Raw genomic sequence first — 16308 nt, 5'->3', positions numbered from 1 at the left:
CTTTATTTTGTTTGTTTCTTTTTGTTTCTGTTGCATTTGCTAGTTTGTGAAGTACAAAAGGAGTAGATGCATAGAGATAATAACTGATGCAAGGGTTTACAGGGGAAGGTAGTGGGTGGGTGAGAGATAGAGGGTGTGGGTACTGGGAGAGCAAAGAACGTGTGGGAGCAGGGAGGGAGCACTAGAGCTGATGATTACATAACTCATTTTAAAAAAGATATAACCATGAAAAAAAGGTTCTAAAAATGATTGGAGTAATGATTGTACAATTATTCTTGATATGATTGAATTATTGAGTTATATGTGTATTATGTGTCAATAAAACTGTTTTAAAAATGATGATGATAATAATAATAGAGAAAAGGTCCACTGGAAGAAAGTCAACACAATAGCATTGTGGTGTTCTCTAATAAGGAACAGTAGCCAAGCACTTGGCGACTAACTTATAGGTCAATGATCCAAACTCACTAGCCTACAGACACCTGTTTGAAGTCTATAAGACAGCTGTTCAAAGAAAAATGTTAGCTGTGTGTTGTTAGTCACCAAACTACACACACTGTCATCCAGTTAATTCAGACTCAGAGTGACCTTATAAAGGAATGCCAAAACTAAATATTAATGGGATTAAACAGCCTCATCTTTCTCCCGCAGAGTGACTGGATTTGAAACTGCTGGTCTTAAAGTTAGCAGCTAACACCTTTCTCACACTGCCACCGGCACTCCTTTCTTGTTCTTTGGTGCCCCACGTGGAGTCACTTCCAACTCATCGATACCCTCTAATGCAGAATGAAGCACTGCCTTGTCCTCTGCCATCCTCACAATGTTTGCTTTGTTGCAGCCATTGTTTCAGTCCATCTTGACAAGTACCTTCCTCTTTTTTCACTGTCCCTCCACTTTATCAAGGATGGGGTCTTTTCCAGGGATTAGTCTCTTCTGATAACATGTCCAAACTGCATGAGATACAGTCTCATCATTCTCATTTCTAAGGAGCATTCTTGCTGAACTTTGCGAGATAGATTTGTTTGTTCTTTTGGCAGTCTACAGGAACCCTGGTGCTGTGGTAATACATTGGACTGCAATCCGCATGGTTGGAAGTTTGAAACACCAGAAGCACCACGGTAGAAAGACTGGGCTTTCTACTCGCATAAACAGCTATAGCAGTGGTTCTCAACCTTCCTAATGCTACGACCCTTTAATACAGTTCCTCATGTTGTGGTGACACCCCAACCATAAAATTAGTTTCATTGCTGCTTCATAACTGTAATTTTGCTACTGTTATGAATCGGGAGACCCCTGTGAAAGGGTCATTCAACCCCCAAAGGTCATTCAACCGCTGAGTTACAGTCTTGGAAACCCACAGGGGGTCACTATGAGTCAGCATTGGCTTCGATGGCAGTGAGTGCCAACACCAAATGCATTGATTCTACTTCAATCTTCCTTAATCATTCTCCAACTTTCACATGTGTATGAGACATTTGAAAATACCATGGCTTGGGTCAGCTGTACCATGGTCCTCAAAGTAACATCCTTGCTTTTAACATTTTAAAGTGCTGACAGCTCCTTTAGTAAATAATAACCTAACTCCCTGCCATCAACTTGATTCTGACTCTTAGCAACCCCGTAGGACAGAATAGAACTATCCCTCTGAGTTTCCAGGATTGTTGGGTTTGAAAAAGTTGCTTTAGTCAAGTAACACAATTAATGAAAAATTAAATAGCTGAGTATTTAGGAAATGGCAGAACTGAATAAGAGCATTTTCTGTGGTGATCTTACCCATTCGTAAGTGAAGGGGTGGGGGGAACTAAAAGATACAAGTTCCTCAGGAACCAAATTACTCATCTGGGAGAAGAATAGAGGTAAGAAGCGAGACATTAATTTATGAGACGACCCCTTGATAGAAAAGGAGTTCCTTCTGAGCTAGATGGCCATTTGTTTACTTCAAGCCTTTAAGGCCCCAGACCGCTATATCATTTGATAGCCGGGTACCAACAGCTTTCTTCACATTTACTTATGCACCCATTTGTCTTCAGCGATCCTATCAGGGAGGTGAGCACACAGTGATATGATTTTTTTGTTCTTTGATGCCTGATAACTGATCCCTTTGGCACCTCGTGATCACACAGGCTGGTATGCTTCTTCCATGTGGCTTTGTTGCTTCTGAGCTACATGGCTGCTTGTTTACCTTCAAGTCTTTAAGACCCTAGACCAGGGGTCCTCAAACTGTTTAAACAGGAGGCCAGTTCACTGTCCCTCAGACCTGTTGGAGGGCTGGACTATAGTTTAAAAAAATATGAACAAATTCCTATGCACATACCTTATTTTGAAGTAAAAAACAAAACGGAGCAAAAACACCCAGTGACCCGGATAAATGTCCTCGGCGGGCCACATATGGTCCATGGGCCGTAATTTGAGGACGCCTGTGGCCTAGACGCTATATCTTTTGATAGCCGGGCTCCATCAGCTTTCTTCACTACATTTGCTCATGCACCCGCTTTGTCTTAAAGGTCTTAAAGGCTTGAAGGTAAACAAGCGGCCATCTAGCTCAGAAGCAACAAAGCCCACATGGAAGAAGTACACCAGCCTGTGTGATCACGAGGTGTCGAAGAGATCAGGTATCAGGCATCAAGGAACAAAAAATCATATCATTGTGAATGAGGGGCAGTGCTGATTGGGGACCCAAAGCCCATCTAGGCAACTGGACATCCCCTACGGAAGGGTCTCAGGGAGGAGACGAGCCAGTCAGGGTGCAGTGTAGCAACAATTACACTTACAACTTTTCCTCTAGTTCCTAAGTGCTTCCTCCCCTGCCCCCACTATCATGATCCCAATTCTACCTTAAAAATCTGGCTAGACCAGAGGATGTACACTGGTACAGATAGGAACTGGAAACATGGGAATCCAGGATGGATGATCCCTTCAGGACCAGTGGTGAGAGTGGCGATACTGGGAGAATGGGGGGATGGTAGGGTGGAAAGGGGGAACCCATTACAGGGATCTAAATATAACCTCCTCTCTGGGGGACGGACAATGCAAAAGTGGGTGAAGGGAGATGTTGGACAGTGTAAGATAAAACAAAATAATAATTTATAAATTATCAAGGGTTCATGAGGAAGGGGGGAGTGGGGAAGGAGTAAAAAGGAGCTGATGCCAGGGGTTTACATGGAGAGCAAATGTTTTAAGAATGATGAGGGCAATGAATGTACAAATGTGCTTTACTCAATAGATGTATGTATGGATTGTGATAAGAATTGTTTGGGTCCCCAATAAAATGATTATTTTTTTCAAGTAAACACAATTACCTAAATATAAAATAAACAAATAAATACTAGGTAAACAATCACTCCCCCCCCCAAAAAAAAAGGAAGGAAAGAAAGGGAGTTCCTTAAAGACTAATCTAAGAAGCCATAAAACTTTGACAGAAAGTAAAAAAGGCTTGATAGATGAGGACTAAAGTGTTCTGAGATTTGTGTTATAGGGGGAATACTTGGTGAAGAGCCTTGAAACAATAGACCCATGGTACTCAACCTTCCTCATGCCGCAACCTTTTAATATAGCTCCTCATGTTGTGGTGACCCAAACATAAAGTTATTTTCGTTGCTACTTCCTAACTGTAATTTTGCTACTGTTATAAATCATAATGTAAATATCTGATATGCAGGATTTATTTTCATTGTTACAAATTGAACATAATTAAAGCATAGAGATTAATCACAAAACAATATCATTATATATTATGAAATATTTATTTTGAATTACAAATAAATGAAACTTTGTCTTGAAGCCTGGGGTAGCATGGTTAACAGTTTTCATGGGAGGAACTCGTATGTGTGCATATCTGCATGTGGGCCGACCCGCCTGGAGACAGAGGGTGTCTGAGTTTCTAAGGCCATTGAAAATATGTGTTTTCCAATGGTCTTAGGCAACCCTTGTGAAAGGGTCATCCAGCCCCCAAAGGGGCCGAGGCACACAGGTTGACAACTGCTGCAATAGACTAAAAACAGGTTGCAGAAAGAGAGTAGCAAGGGTCTATGGTATTGTTTTGTATTAGAAGACTCCCCGATGGTGCAGTGGTTAAGCTCTCAAACCCACCAGCTATTCTCTGGGAGACAGATAAGACAGACTGCTTCCGTAAAGATTATGGCTTTGGACACTGTTTATGTGTCTAGCCTTCCCTCTAGGGTTACTGTGAATTGGAATTGACTTGACAGCAATAAATTTGAGGATTTTTTTTGCTTTTAAAAGTAGGGAATTGAAAGGAATAACTAGGCCCAGATACAATGAGGTGAATGAAAATTTCCGTGGCACCTACATATCCAGAAAAACCAGTGTCTGTTGAGTGACTCTGACTCATGCTGAATCTGTTTGTCACAAAGAAATGTACTCTGTAGAGTTTTGGAAAGTAGATTGCCAGGCCTTTCTTTGAGGTACCTCTGAGTGGAGTCAAACTACTAGCCTTTCAGTTAACACCATCCAGACTCAAGAAATGGTTTCTTTGAGAACTCCCAAAGACAGACTAAGGTATCTGCCTCAAACTGTTTTAATACCTGCTCCAACCTTACGAGGCTTTTATGGAGTAATGAAAAGGCTCAAAGAGAAGGTAGAAGAAATAGGAAGACTAACTTTCCTTGTCAAGTGAGTTCTGACTTGTAGCAACCCCATAGATTTCCCTTGCAAAGCAGCTGGTGGGTTTGAACTACTGACCTTGTGATTAGCCCAAAGTGTAATCCACCAAGCCACCAGGGCTCCTTAGAAGACTGAAGGGCAACATAATTCATAATGTAAGGGGCCTTCCCCCCAAAAAGGGAAACTCCACTGAGAGGAGCTTTTGCAGTACACATTTTTCCTGCTAAGCAGTAAAGGATCAAGTAACTCACTCAGTTAGTACACCCGGTGGCATCGCCTGGAAATGTTCTCGCTGGCCACAGTGAATTTTTAAAGCTGTTCTGCTCAAACCTCATATTTTGTGGTGACTGATTTAAGAAAACAGTGTGCTGCTGTCAAATTTTGTTTCCTGCTCTGGAAAAATGCCATAGAAACTGTTGTCATGTTGAACACAGCTTACAAGGACAGCACTATGGGAAAAGCTCAAGTGTACACAAGTGGTTTTCCCATTTCAAAAATGAAAAAGCTCGTTCTGGATGTCCAGCAACTTCCTGAATGGATAAAAATGTCGACTTATAGTGCATTTGGAGTTTGTTTCACCAGGTCAGACTATTAATTAAGCTTTCTATTTGGAGGTTTTCTATGTGGAGGTTCTGAAAACATAGTGCTATTGTGTGCTACAAAAAAAGGCCTTATTTGTGGCAGATGGTGGACAGGTTTTACCACCAAGACAGTGTACCTGCTCACACATCCCTCATTTCAAACGTTTTTGCCAAAAAGAAGCACACACCTGACTCACCTGACATCACTCCTTGCAACTTCTTTTTGTTTCCCTGAATGAAGAGGCCCTTAAAGGACCGACTTGACTACATAGGAGAGGTGAAGAAAAAAAAACAAGGGAGTCAAACAGATGTGTTTGAAACTGTTTCCAAGCATGGAATCGCAGATTTGACAAATGCATTAAATGTAATGGAGAGTGCTTTGAAGGTGATAAGGTTGTTTTGTTAATTAAAATTAAATGCACAGCTTTGGGGGGAGGGGAATTCCAGTTTTTTGGAGGGTACCCGCTCAGATAATAACCATTCCTTACACAAATGAGATTGAGTACAATTTTACAACAATGATATTACAGATGTTCTACTGCATGTTTATTTAACATACCTTCATAACCACTGTAAATAAAGTGCAATCAGATCTTGTGCTCAGAATCCAGAGTATATTGACACTCGAATATAAGAATAAAGTGGCTGATTTTCTTTTGTTCTAATACTCTACCATGTTATTTTACTTAGTGGTAGAAGATGATGAAGATGACTTTCCAACAACACGTTCTGATGGAGATTTCTTGCATAATACCAATGGCAATAAGGAAAAGAGTAAGTAATCTATTTCTCCATTTAGTTGTATAAAATATACTTTCTAAAGTTAAAAAATAATTCACTACATGTCAAAGAATAATTACTTAATTGAGTAAAAATTTTAAAGCAGCAGAACTGGCTTCCGAGTGAAAATTTCTCCTAGGAAATGTATTTCCTGAGTTTGAATGATGGCCACTTAATAGCTCACAATTATTCTGAATTCTAGACATTAGCCCATTTTTTAAGTAGCATTTGTTATAATAAACTTCTAGTACTGAAAAGGATGATGAAGGCAAACAATGTAATGGGACTTAAATTGAATGCTTTTTTTTTTGGAGTACCGTATATACTCGAATATAAGCCGACCCGAGTATAAAGCGAGGTACCTAATTCTTACCTGGGAAACCAGAAAAACTGATTGACTGGAGTATAAGCCTAAGGTGAAAAATGCAGAAGCTATTGGTGAGTTTCAAGAATCAAAACAAATGAAAATAAAATTACTAAAAATGGAGACATCAGTGGGGTAATGTATTTAAATATTTATTTTAAATAAAAAACATAAATAAAAGGACAAGTCATTTAACATTAGTAAACCAGTACAGTAAGTGGAAAATGGGTTCATCAATAGGTTCCCTGAGCTCAATCAGCAACCAAGCTAAAATGTAAAGAGTTAAAATCCTTCAAAACGGGTGCCTCATCATCATCCGTATCCCAATGCAGAGCTTCAGCTGGTGTGAGTCATCATAGACGCTGTCCTCACTGAGATTGCCGTCATCACCATCACTGCTGTCATTTTCATACAAAGCGCAGTCTTCACTGCCATCCATAGCATTGCTAATACTACATTTCTGGAAGGCACGTCGCACCCTGTCTTCTGGAATGTCTTCCCATGCATCTCGAACCCACTTTGCTATTAACTCTATGTCAGGCTTCATGAGATTTCCTCCTTTTGTTAGTCGGGCTTGACCAGATGACATCCATTCATGCCACATCCTTTGCACATGTTCTTTGAAAGGCTTATTCAAAGATATATCCAGAGGCTGCAGTACAGATGTAAGCCCACCTGGAAAAACGGCTAAAGTAACTTGACTAGATTTTGCCAAATTTTTTATGTCATCCGATAGGTGGGCTCTGAACATATCCCAAACAAGTAACGATGGCTTTTTCTTTAAGGCTGCTCCTGGTCATTGGTTCTAAATTTCTTCCAGCCATTTTTTTGTTCCGTCTTCATCCATCCAGCCTTTAACATGTGCACGCACAGTAATTCTTGGTGGGATATTGATCTTTTTAGGCAAGGACTTTCTTTTAAAAATAATGACAGGCTGCAGCTTAGTTCCATTAACCAAACATGATAGAACAACTCTAAAGTTTTGTTTTATTTTTCATTTCCTGTGGTTTTGAGAAAAATGGTTTTTTTCTCCTGAACTTGCCACAGTTCTGTTGCTTGGAAGATGAAAAGTCATGGCAGTTTCAACCATATTCCCAATATGTGCCTGGTCATAATTATAAATCCTTCTTTGTTTTATAATAAATGATTGGAATGACATAATTTTTTCTTCAGGGTCTTGTGCCAATTTCTGGGAAATCGTTGTTCTTTGTCTCAAACACAGTAGGCCAAACCTATTCATGAAGTGGGTGCACCATCCTGCTGACGCAGCAAATTTTTCAATGCCTGGTGCTTTATGTTTGTCATCTTAGCCATTTGTAGAGCACGTATGCAGATTCGCATGCGTGTTATGCAGTAATCATTTTGACGACACTCCATAACCCATTTGTGCAATTCACTCTCTAGAGCCCCATAAAAAAGACTTAATAAACCACGATGAGCTTTTTTAGCTTTTGGAATCTGTTCCAAGTCAGGCTTCATTTTCCGCCACTCCCTCACTTGCTTTGGTCAACATAGAATTCCCTACTTGCAATACTGTTATTGCTCTCTAATGCTCTGACACAACCTTATTTTGAAACCAGCCTCATATGACCATCATTTTTGTTTTGGTTCAAGAGTATCCATTTCTAATAGGATAAAAAAAACAAGACTTTGAAAAAGAACTTTCATGGTAATGCCCACCCCACCTTGACGTGTTAGCTGGGAGGAGGTGGGGGGAGTCCGTGCAGGCGGAGGATGCAGGATGTGAATTAACACAGAGACCAGAGGGGAGAGACGGAGTCCAGCCACAGACACATCCTTACCAGTTCAGCTGCCGGCGTAAGTGAATCACTACGGGTGCGTCTGCGAATTGGAGCCGTCCATGTCATAGGATGGCTCCGATTGGTTAGATGTGAGTAAACAAGCATTCAAAGCCCTGCAGTGTCAGCGGGGCTTTGAATGAACAGCGGAGAAATGGTAATCATCCGCAAGATAACGGGCCCTCGTCCCCGTTACCTGGGGGGGGACGCCACGGAGATGTTACACCTCGCTGGGGTACCACTGACCCATGTATAAACCGAACCCTAGTTTTTCAGCACAATTTTTTTGTTACCGTTCCCCTTTTAAACCTATCTGTTGTTTGGCTGAAAACATGCCACAGTCATGAATACATCACTCTCAAAAGTTACCTGGAACCCTTTTGTAATACCTCTCTTCTATCTCTCATCCCATTCCCAAGTAGCCACTGATGCTTTCTCTGTCACCATAGATTAGTGTGTATTTTTCAAAAGTTTACATAAATGGAATCATGCTTATATATGTCCTTTTTTGCCTGATTTTATTTTTCAGTTTGAGATCCATGTGTGATTGCACATAAAATAATTGATTCATTTTCATAGCTGAGTAATACCCATTGTATAATGTGCTACAATTTATTCATTCATCAGTTGGTGGACATTTGGGCTGTTTCGAAAATTTGACGGTTACAAATAAAGCTACTATGAACATTAGTGTAAAAATCTTTGTATGGGCATTTTGCATTGATTTTTTTTAAGTTGAAAGTAGTAGCATTTCATTTATAAGGGTTCTTTTGGAAGGATTTCATAGTAGCTATAATGTAATGCTCTCGTTTACATTTAATCCAAGGCTGGAATTATAAATATTATGAGCCTTATGAGCTTTGATCTTACACTTAAATTTGGAAATCATACTAAAACTTTACATTATCTTTTCAATTCTCTGGTTTAACTGCAGATAATTTCAAAATGTGTTATTAGTTATTGCCATACTCAGGTCCCACTTTAAGATGCCAAAATGTCCTTAAGAGTATATGCCTCCTACCACTTTCTTTACTGGGTGCAACTCAGCAGATGCATTCAGGAAATGGAATCCAGATAAAAGGACTGAAAGGGCGTGTGCTGCTACAGTTGCTTTGCTTGCAGAGGTTATAAAATGTGGGTCCAAAGGAGGAAGTTTGTAGTCCATTTAAATGACATTCTAGTTTTCAAAACATAATTTTGATGAGGAATTAATTTACCTATTAAAAAGATTTTCAGTGATTAACATTCTTTTTCAGTATTTCCTCATGTTACACCAAAAGGGATTAATGGTATAGACTTTAAAGGAGAAGCAATAACTTTCAAAGCAACTACTGCTGGAATACTGGCTACACTTTCTCACTGTATTGAACTAATGGTAAAACGTGAGGAAAGCTGGCAAAAGAGACTGGATAAGGTAAGACTAGTTTTTTCTCTTTCTAGTTTTTCCCTTGTCAAAATTTCACATTTTATTTATGTTTTGTAATTGGTAAACATTTTGTTGTATATATTGATTGAAACATTTCAGCTAAATTAACTTCTTAGCGAACAGTGTATCTGGATAAAGGAAATAGCAGTGGGTATTACTCCTTAAACTATAGACTTCTTAGGCTCATTTTCCTTTTGCGATTGACCACTTATTTATTGGAAAACATGCTTTCTTAATAAGGTTTTAATGTTATGAAAAATTCTTTAATGGTATTAGTAAAACTTTGGAGTGGAAGTAATGAAGTTTCTAACATCTAGCTTTAGTGTATGCCATATGAAGCTATGTTTAAGTTGTATATGGTAAGTGATTCATATTTACATATGAATGGACAAAACTATGATAAGTTAGAAAAATTGTCATCTATGTGTGAGTGGTATGGCATGAACTAGGAAGGGCTTGAAGGAACTTTCTAGGGTGGGTGCTAGAAAAATTCTATGTGGTGACCTGAATTTGGTTACAAATTGATTCAATTTGGTCAAATTGAATCCAGCTCATATTGATCCTATAAGACAGAGTAGAACTGCCTTATGAGAATTTCAACAGCAGTTAATCATTATGGAAGAGACAAGATTTTACTCCTGTGGAATAACATGGGTTTGAACTCTTGATCTTTTGCTAATAACTGAGGGCTGAACCATGATGTGACCAGGCTCATATAAGACTAAAACTCAATGCCATTGAGTCATAGGGACCCTTTAGGATAGGGTTGAACTACCCCTGTTGTTTTCCTAGACGGTAACTGTTTATGGGATTAGAAATCCTCACTTCTCTCATAGAGAGCAGCTGGTAGATTTAAACTGTTGATCTTGTAGTTAGCAGCCCAACACCTAACCCAGTACGCCACCAGGGCTCCTCAAGGCTCTGTAAGACTGTAAACGGGGAAAAATCAAGCAGTGCACTTAATTGGCAGACTTCTCTTTTATTGATACATCAATAAAATCAACACAGTAGCAATAATATAAAAAAAGTAAGAGAAAATAAGAAAGTGTGAGTTACTTACTGGGTCGCCTGTTGGGTTGATAACCAGAAGGTGAGCAGCTTGAATCCACTAGCTGCTCCAAGTGGGGTTAGGGGGATTAGGCTGTCTGCTTTTGAAAAGATTTACAATCTAGGAAATCCTAAATAAATTGCTATGAGTCAGAATTGATTTAGTGGCAGTGGATTTGCTTTGAGGTTTTGAGTATTAATAGAAGCAAAGTTAATCTCAATGAACATTCTCTTATTACCAGTGTTAATAGTTATTAATAATTATTCAAATGGATTAATTTTTAAATTCTGGGACTTAATCTGACATGATTGACTTCTATAATAACCCAAATCAAACCCAATGCTGTCGAGTCAATTTTGACTCATACCAACTCTGTAGGACGGATACAACACAGCATTTTTAAGGTTATAAATCTTTAGAGAAACTGATTATCATGACCATCTCCCCCGGCTAGAGGGTTCAAACCACTGACCTTTCAGTTAACTCTGAGTGTTTTTAAACACTGTGTCTGCAGAGACCCTTCTTCCAAAATAGAAAGAATTAATAAAAAGAAAAATCAATACTATTAAAGAATATTAACTTTCAGTTAGTTAGCCAAAAAGAAATCAGCCTAAAAGTATACACCAAGTCTACTAATAAAGAGCTGTACTATATCTTGAATCCCTTATATATACCATATAATTTCTCATTCGTTTTTAAGCTCCTTGAAGTACTGTTTCCTTAATACTACCATTCCTTTCCAAAGGCTTAGCACCTAAACCAAACTCATTGCTGTGTGGTTGACTCAAGCTCATGGTTACCCCCTGCTTCATAGGATTTCCAAGGCTGCATCTATATGAAAACTGATTCCCACATTTTCCCACCGAAAGGTTGGCGGGTTTAAACTGCAGAGGTTTTGGTTAGCAGACAGAGTTTTAACCCTGTGCCACCGGTGCTCCTAGCATAGAAGTGTACAAATAAATACTTGCTGAATGAAACAATAGTTTCCATCAAACCACGTTAGTTTACATAGACTGAGGTTCATCGGTGTTGATACATTTAGTAACAGCTCGTCACTTTTGTATTGCTGTACAGTGTTTCATTTATGATTACACCACATTGTGTGTACCTGTTTTTCTGAGGGATGGACTTTTAGGCTTTCATTATTTCATTTATTCTGAAAGGAGCTCCTTTGAGCATTATTGTACATCTCTTTTGATAGACATAAGTACTTATTTTTGTTTGGCATATTTTAGGAGCAGAATTGATGATTCATAAGTATATGTTTTATTTTAATGGACACTATACATAATTTTTCCAAAGTGGTTATATCACTCTGTAGTCTCATCATCAGTACATAAGAATTCCAATTGTTTCATATGCTTGAATTTACTTGGTATTGTTAGCGATTTTATTAATTTGTTTGTGTAATTTTAGCCAGCTTAATGGGTCTGTGAGAGAAAGACGAGTTTTCCTGTGCCCTTTACAGTCTCAAAAATTCATTGCAACAATTCTACCCAGTCCTGTAGTTCTCTGTGAACCAGCATCAACTTGATTGCTGTGAGTTCAGTTGAATGGGTCTGTAGTACCATTTTCTTATTGTGTAAATTCTAACTCATAATGACCCAATAGAACAGAGTAGAACTGCTTAAGATTTCTGAGACTAAATATTTATGAGAACAGTCAGTCTCATCTTTCTCTTGAGGAACTGTTGGTGGGCTTGAGCCATCAACCTTGCCATTGTCAGCCCAATGCTTAACCCACTGTGCTACTAGAATTTGCTTTAATTTTTTAAAAAATCATTTTTGCTTTAAAATTTTTACCCTTTTGAAAGGTTTAAGAAGATATGAAAACATTCCAGAAATCTGGTCTCTCTAATATTTTCTCATTGATATACAAAAATCAATAGATTTTCTGGATATTATGAATTTATTGATCTACACTAGCTTTAATTCAGATATAATGTATTTGGGTTCTTTGTGTAAATTTAATGTGGACTCTATTTTAGCAGTAAATTATTTAAAGTAAGGAAATAAAGCATTGAGTTTTATTACAAGATTGCTGGTGGTAGGGACAATTTTTGTTTTATGTGTCGAATGTTGGTCTTTTGACCTCTTGGATCTGTGTGCTTTATTTTGTATAAGGAGAAGGTTAAAGTTGACCTCTAATAATAAAATTTAAAGTCCAGTTTTACCAGAATTGTGATAAAACAAAGAGAGCTTTCTTAAAGTACCTCTTTAGCTTTTATTGATTTCCTCTATTGAGTTTTTATCCCTGTATCCATTTTTTTCCCTTTGTAACAAAATAAAACTCTTACTAGGAAAAAATACAGGAATTTTTTTTATGTCTTTTTAAATGCATGTTTTCTTGTCATGTATACTTCTGACTCATAGCAATCCTATATTCAACAGAAAGAGACACTGTGGCCTGTCCTGCACCATGCTCACAATTCTTGCTATGTTTGAGCCCATTGTTGCAGCCACTGTGTAAATCCTTAATGGTGATTAAATGGTAGCGTACAGTAAGAGAAGCATATTTTCTTGGGGAGACTCATAATCTTATTTTTCATACCAGTTACTCGATCAAAATGCAGTTTCAGTGAAATACAAATGAAATCCATTTAAGACTTCGTGTAGCTAAATTGCCTGCTTCAGATCATAGACGTTTTACTTAATTCTGTTGTGATTGACTAGGAAGCTGAGAGGAAAAGAAGAGCAGAAGAAGCATATAAAAATGCCAAGACAGAACTTAAGAAAAAGTCCCACTTTGGAGGACCAGACTATGAGGTATGAACTTTATTTTTTCATTTTGTTTTGTTATGTTTTAAAAAACTTTTTACTGTGACTTGTATTGTGTGAAGGTTCATAGAGCAGATCAGTTTTCCAAACAATAATTCATTCACACTTGGTTCGTCTCATTAATTTTAATCCCCACAATTAAATACCACCAATTCCATTTCCTCCCTATTTCCCATTTTCATTATCCTGCTCTCCTAAGCCTTCTGAACTCGGTCCTTGGACAAATGCTGTCCTGTGAACTCAAATGCTCAATCATTCCAAACTGTGCATACATACCTCACTAGTATTTTGTTCCCCTTATAGTATTTCGCCCTTTGATAATAGAAGTGAGTTTATCTCTAGGCCTAAAGAGTGAATAAGGGCCGTGGCTTTGGGGTTCTACCAGTCTCTAACTAGTATGCCAGTTTTCTTCCCCCCCACCCCCCATGATTTTTTCTTTTCGTAATCTCGAGCTTTGTTTCACATCCTTTTAATTTTTTTAATCATTTTATTGGGGGGTCTCTTACAACTCTTATATAACAATCCATAAATCAGTTGTATCAAGCACATTTGTACATACATATGTTGCCATCATTTTCAAAACATTTTCTTTCTACTTGAGCCCTTGGTGTCCGCTCCTCTTTTTCCCCCTCCCATCTCTACCTTCACACCCTCGTGACCCCTTGATAAATTATAAATTATCATTATTTTCGCCTCCTACATCACCCGCTGTCTTCCTTTACCCACGTTTCTGTTCACAGTGATTGATATATTAACCCTCCACCCTTACACCCCTACCCCCTGAGGGAAACAAACAACAGAACTTTATTTTTTTATTAGAAAGATAAATGACTATATATTATCACAGAAGTGAATGAATTTTAAATAATAATATCATTAAATATTCAAATACAGTTATGTTTTTAGGTGTATCAGTTGCCATCTAGTCAATTGTGACTGACTGATCATGTAAGTTAGAGTAGAACCATGTGCCATTGAGTTTCCATTGACTGAATTTTCAGAAGTAGATCACCGGGCTTTTCTTCCAAAGTACCTTTGGCTGGAGTCCAATCACCGGCCTCTTTGGATAAAAGCCGAGCACATTAACTGTTTACTCCACCTGGGTGTGGGTGTCCCTCCATAGATATAGATAGATTATATTATGTATATAAAGAGTGTATACATGCATGCACAGGATTGTCCACATAAAACATGTGTAAACACATCTCTGCAATCATTGGGAGACTGCAGACAACTTCTCTCAGTAATGCACTCTTAGTCTTGCTTACACTGGCTTCCGGAGCCAATTACCTTCTACTGGGCCAGTTACATTCAAGGTAGAGAGGTCAGGTCAGGTCTGGAAGTTATGGCGACTATTTTTGTAATGTCAAAGGGGTGATCTTAATAGTTTTTTTGTTTTTGTTTTTTTTCAAAGAATGCAGCATGATCCAAGAGGCTTACTGGAAAGACAATTTAAATAAATAAATAATTCGTTTTATTGGGGGGTCTTACAGCTCTTACAACAATCCATCCATCCATTGTTTCAAGCACATTTCTACATATGTTGCCACCATCCTTTTCAAAACATTTTCTTTCTACTTGAGCCCTTGGTTTCAGCTCCTCAGTTTTTTCCTCCCTCGCACCCTCATTAACCCTTGATAAATTATAAATTGTTTATTATTTTCATATCTTACACCATTGTTTCTGTTGTTCACCCATGTTTCTGTTGTTTGTCACTGGGGAGGTGGGGTGGTGAGGGTTGTACATTGGTCATTAAGATCAATTCCTTCCCCCTCCCCACCTTACCCCTACCTTCATGGTATCACTTACTCCCCTTATTGTTCTTGAGGGTTTTATCTGTCCTTGATTCCGTGTATTGCAAGCTCTTATCTGTACCAGTGTGCATCCTCTGGTCTAGCCAGATTTGTAAAGTAGAGCTGGGTCATGATAAAGAAACGGGGGAAAGGGGGGGAAGCGTTAAAGAACTAGAGAAATATTTGTTTCATTGGTGCTATATTGCACCCTGGCTGTATTGCACCTTCTTTTTGACCTTCTGTGAGGGGATGACCAGTTGTCTACAGATGGGCTTTGGTTCTCCACTCCAGCCCCCTCGTTCACATCGACGTGATTGTTTATTTTGGGTCTCTGATACCTGATCCTGTAGACACCTTGTGGTCACACAGACTGGTGTGCTTCTTGTATGTGGGCTTTATTGCTTCCCAGCTAGATGGCCACTTGTTTATCTTCAAGCCCTTTAAGACCCCAGACACTATATCTTTTAATAGCCAGCCACCATCAGCTTTCTTCACCACATTTGCTTATGCACCCATTTTGTCTTAAGCAGTCATGTCAGGAAGGTGAGCACAGAATGCCAAGTTATTAAAACAAGGTATTTTTTGCACTGCGGGATTATTTAAGTAGAGGTTCAATGCAGGAAGAAGTTTTAAGAAAATTTAAAATGGTATTGGTAAGAACGGGGCCAGGAAAGTTGTGCCAAGGAATGTGTTTCATCTTGACAATATATCTGTTGATTCTTTGAGGATAGCAATTGCTATTCTGTAAAAAAATTTTTGAGAAACTTCACCCCGTCCACCGTACAACCCTAATCTTGCTCCTTCAGGTTTCCTTTGTTCCCCAATCTCAAAGAACATTGAAAGAGAATATGATTTGAATCCCTCCTTCACTGCACAATCTTCCTCTGCTCATGAGGAAAATAATTAAATATCTACCAATATTTTTCCTACTGCATATCTGTGGTACCAGATTAATTAAATAATATCATACATACTCGAGTATAAGCTGAGGCACCTAATTTTAAAATTAGACAATGGTAGTCTGGCGTCTAATTTTAAATGAGGTGCCTCAGCTTATATTTGAGTGTATTTGGTAATTAAGTAAATTGACACTTGCTTTTATGCAACTTCCTTTTGG

General features: G+C 38.5%; 1 protein-coding gene across 6 annotated transcripts in view; it reads left to right on the top strand.

The window, feature by feature from the left end:
• Positions 1–16308, top strand: part of CERT1 (ceramide transporter 1) — a 127623-nt gene that overhangs the window by 79011 nt on the left and 32304 nt on the right. For 3 of the 6 annotated variants that reach the window (XM_075541182.1, XM_075541181.1, XM_075541180.1), the window contains 4 exons: positions 2505–2612; positions 5895–5978; positions 9404–9561; positions 13294–13386. In XM_075541182.1, the coding sequence (XP_075397297.1) occupies positions 2505–2612; positions 5895–5978; positions 9404–9561; positions 13294–13386 (443 nt within the window). The remainder of the gene's footprint in view (positions 1–2504; positions 2613–5894; positions 5979–9403; positions 9562–13293; positions 13387–16308) is intronic. The other 3 variants (XM_075541184.1, XM_075541183.1, XM_075541185.1) reach the window with 1 other exon arrangement.

Source organism: Tenrec ecaudatus, chromosome 2, assembly GCF_050624435.1.
Source record: "Tenrec ecaudatus isolate mTenEca1 chromosome 2, mTenEca1.hap1, whole genome shotgun sequence".
Classification (NCBI taxonomy): domain Eukaryota; kingdom Metazoa; phylum Chordata; class Mammalia; order Afrosoricida; family Tenrecidae; genus Tenrec; species Tenrec ecaudatus.
Note: the sequence above shows the minus strand (reverse complement) of the source record. Positions and strands in the feature narration are given on the sequence as shown.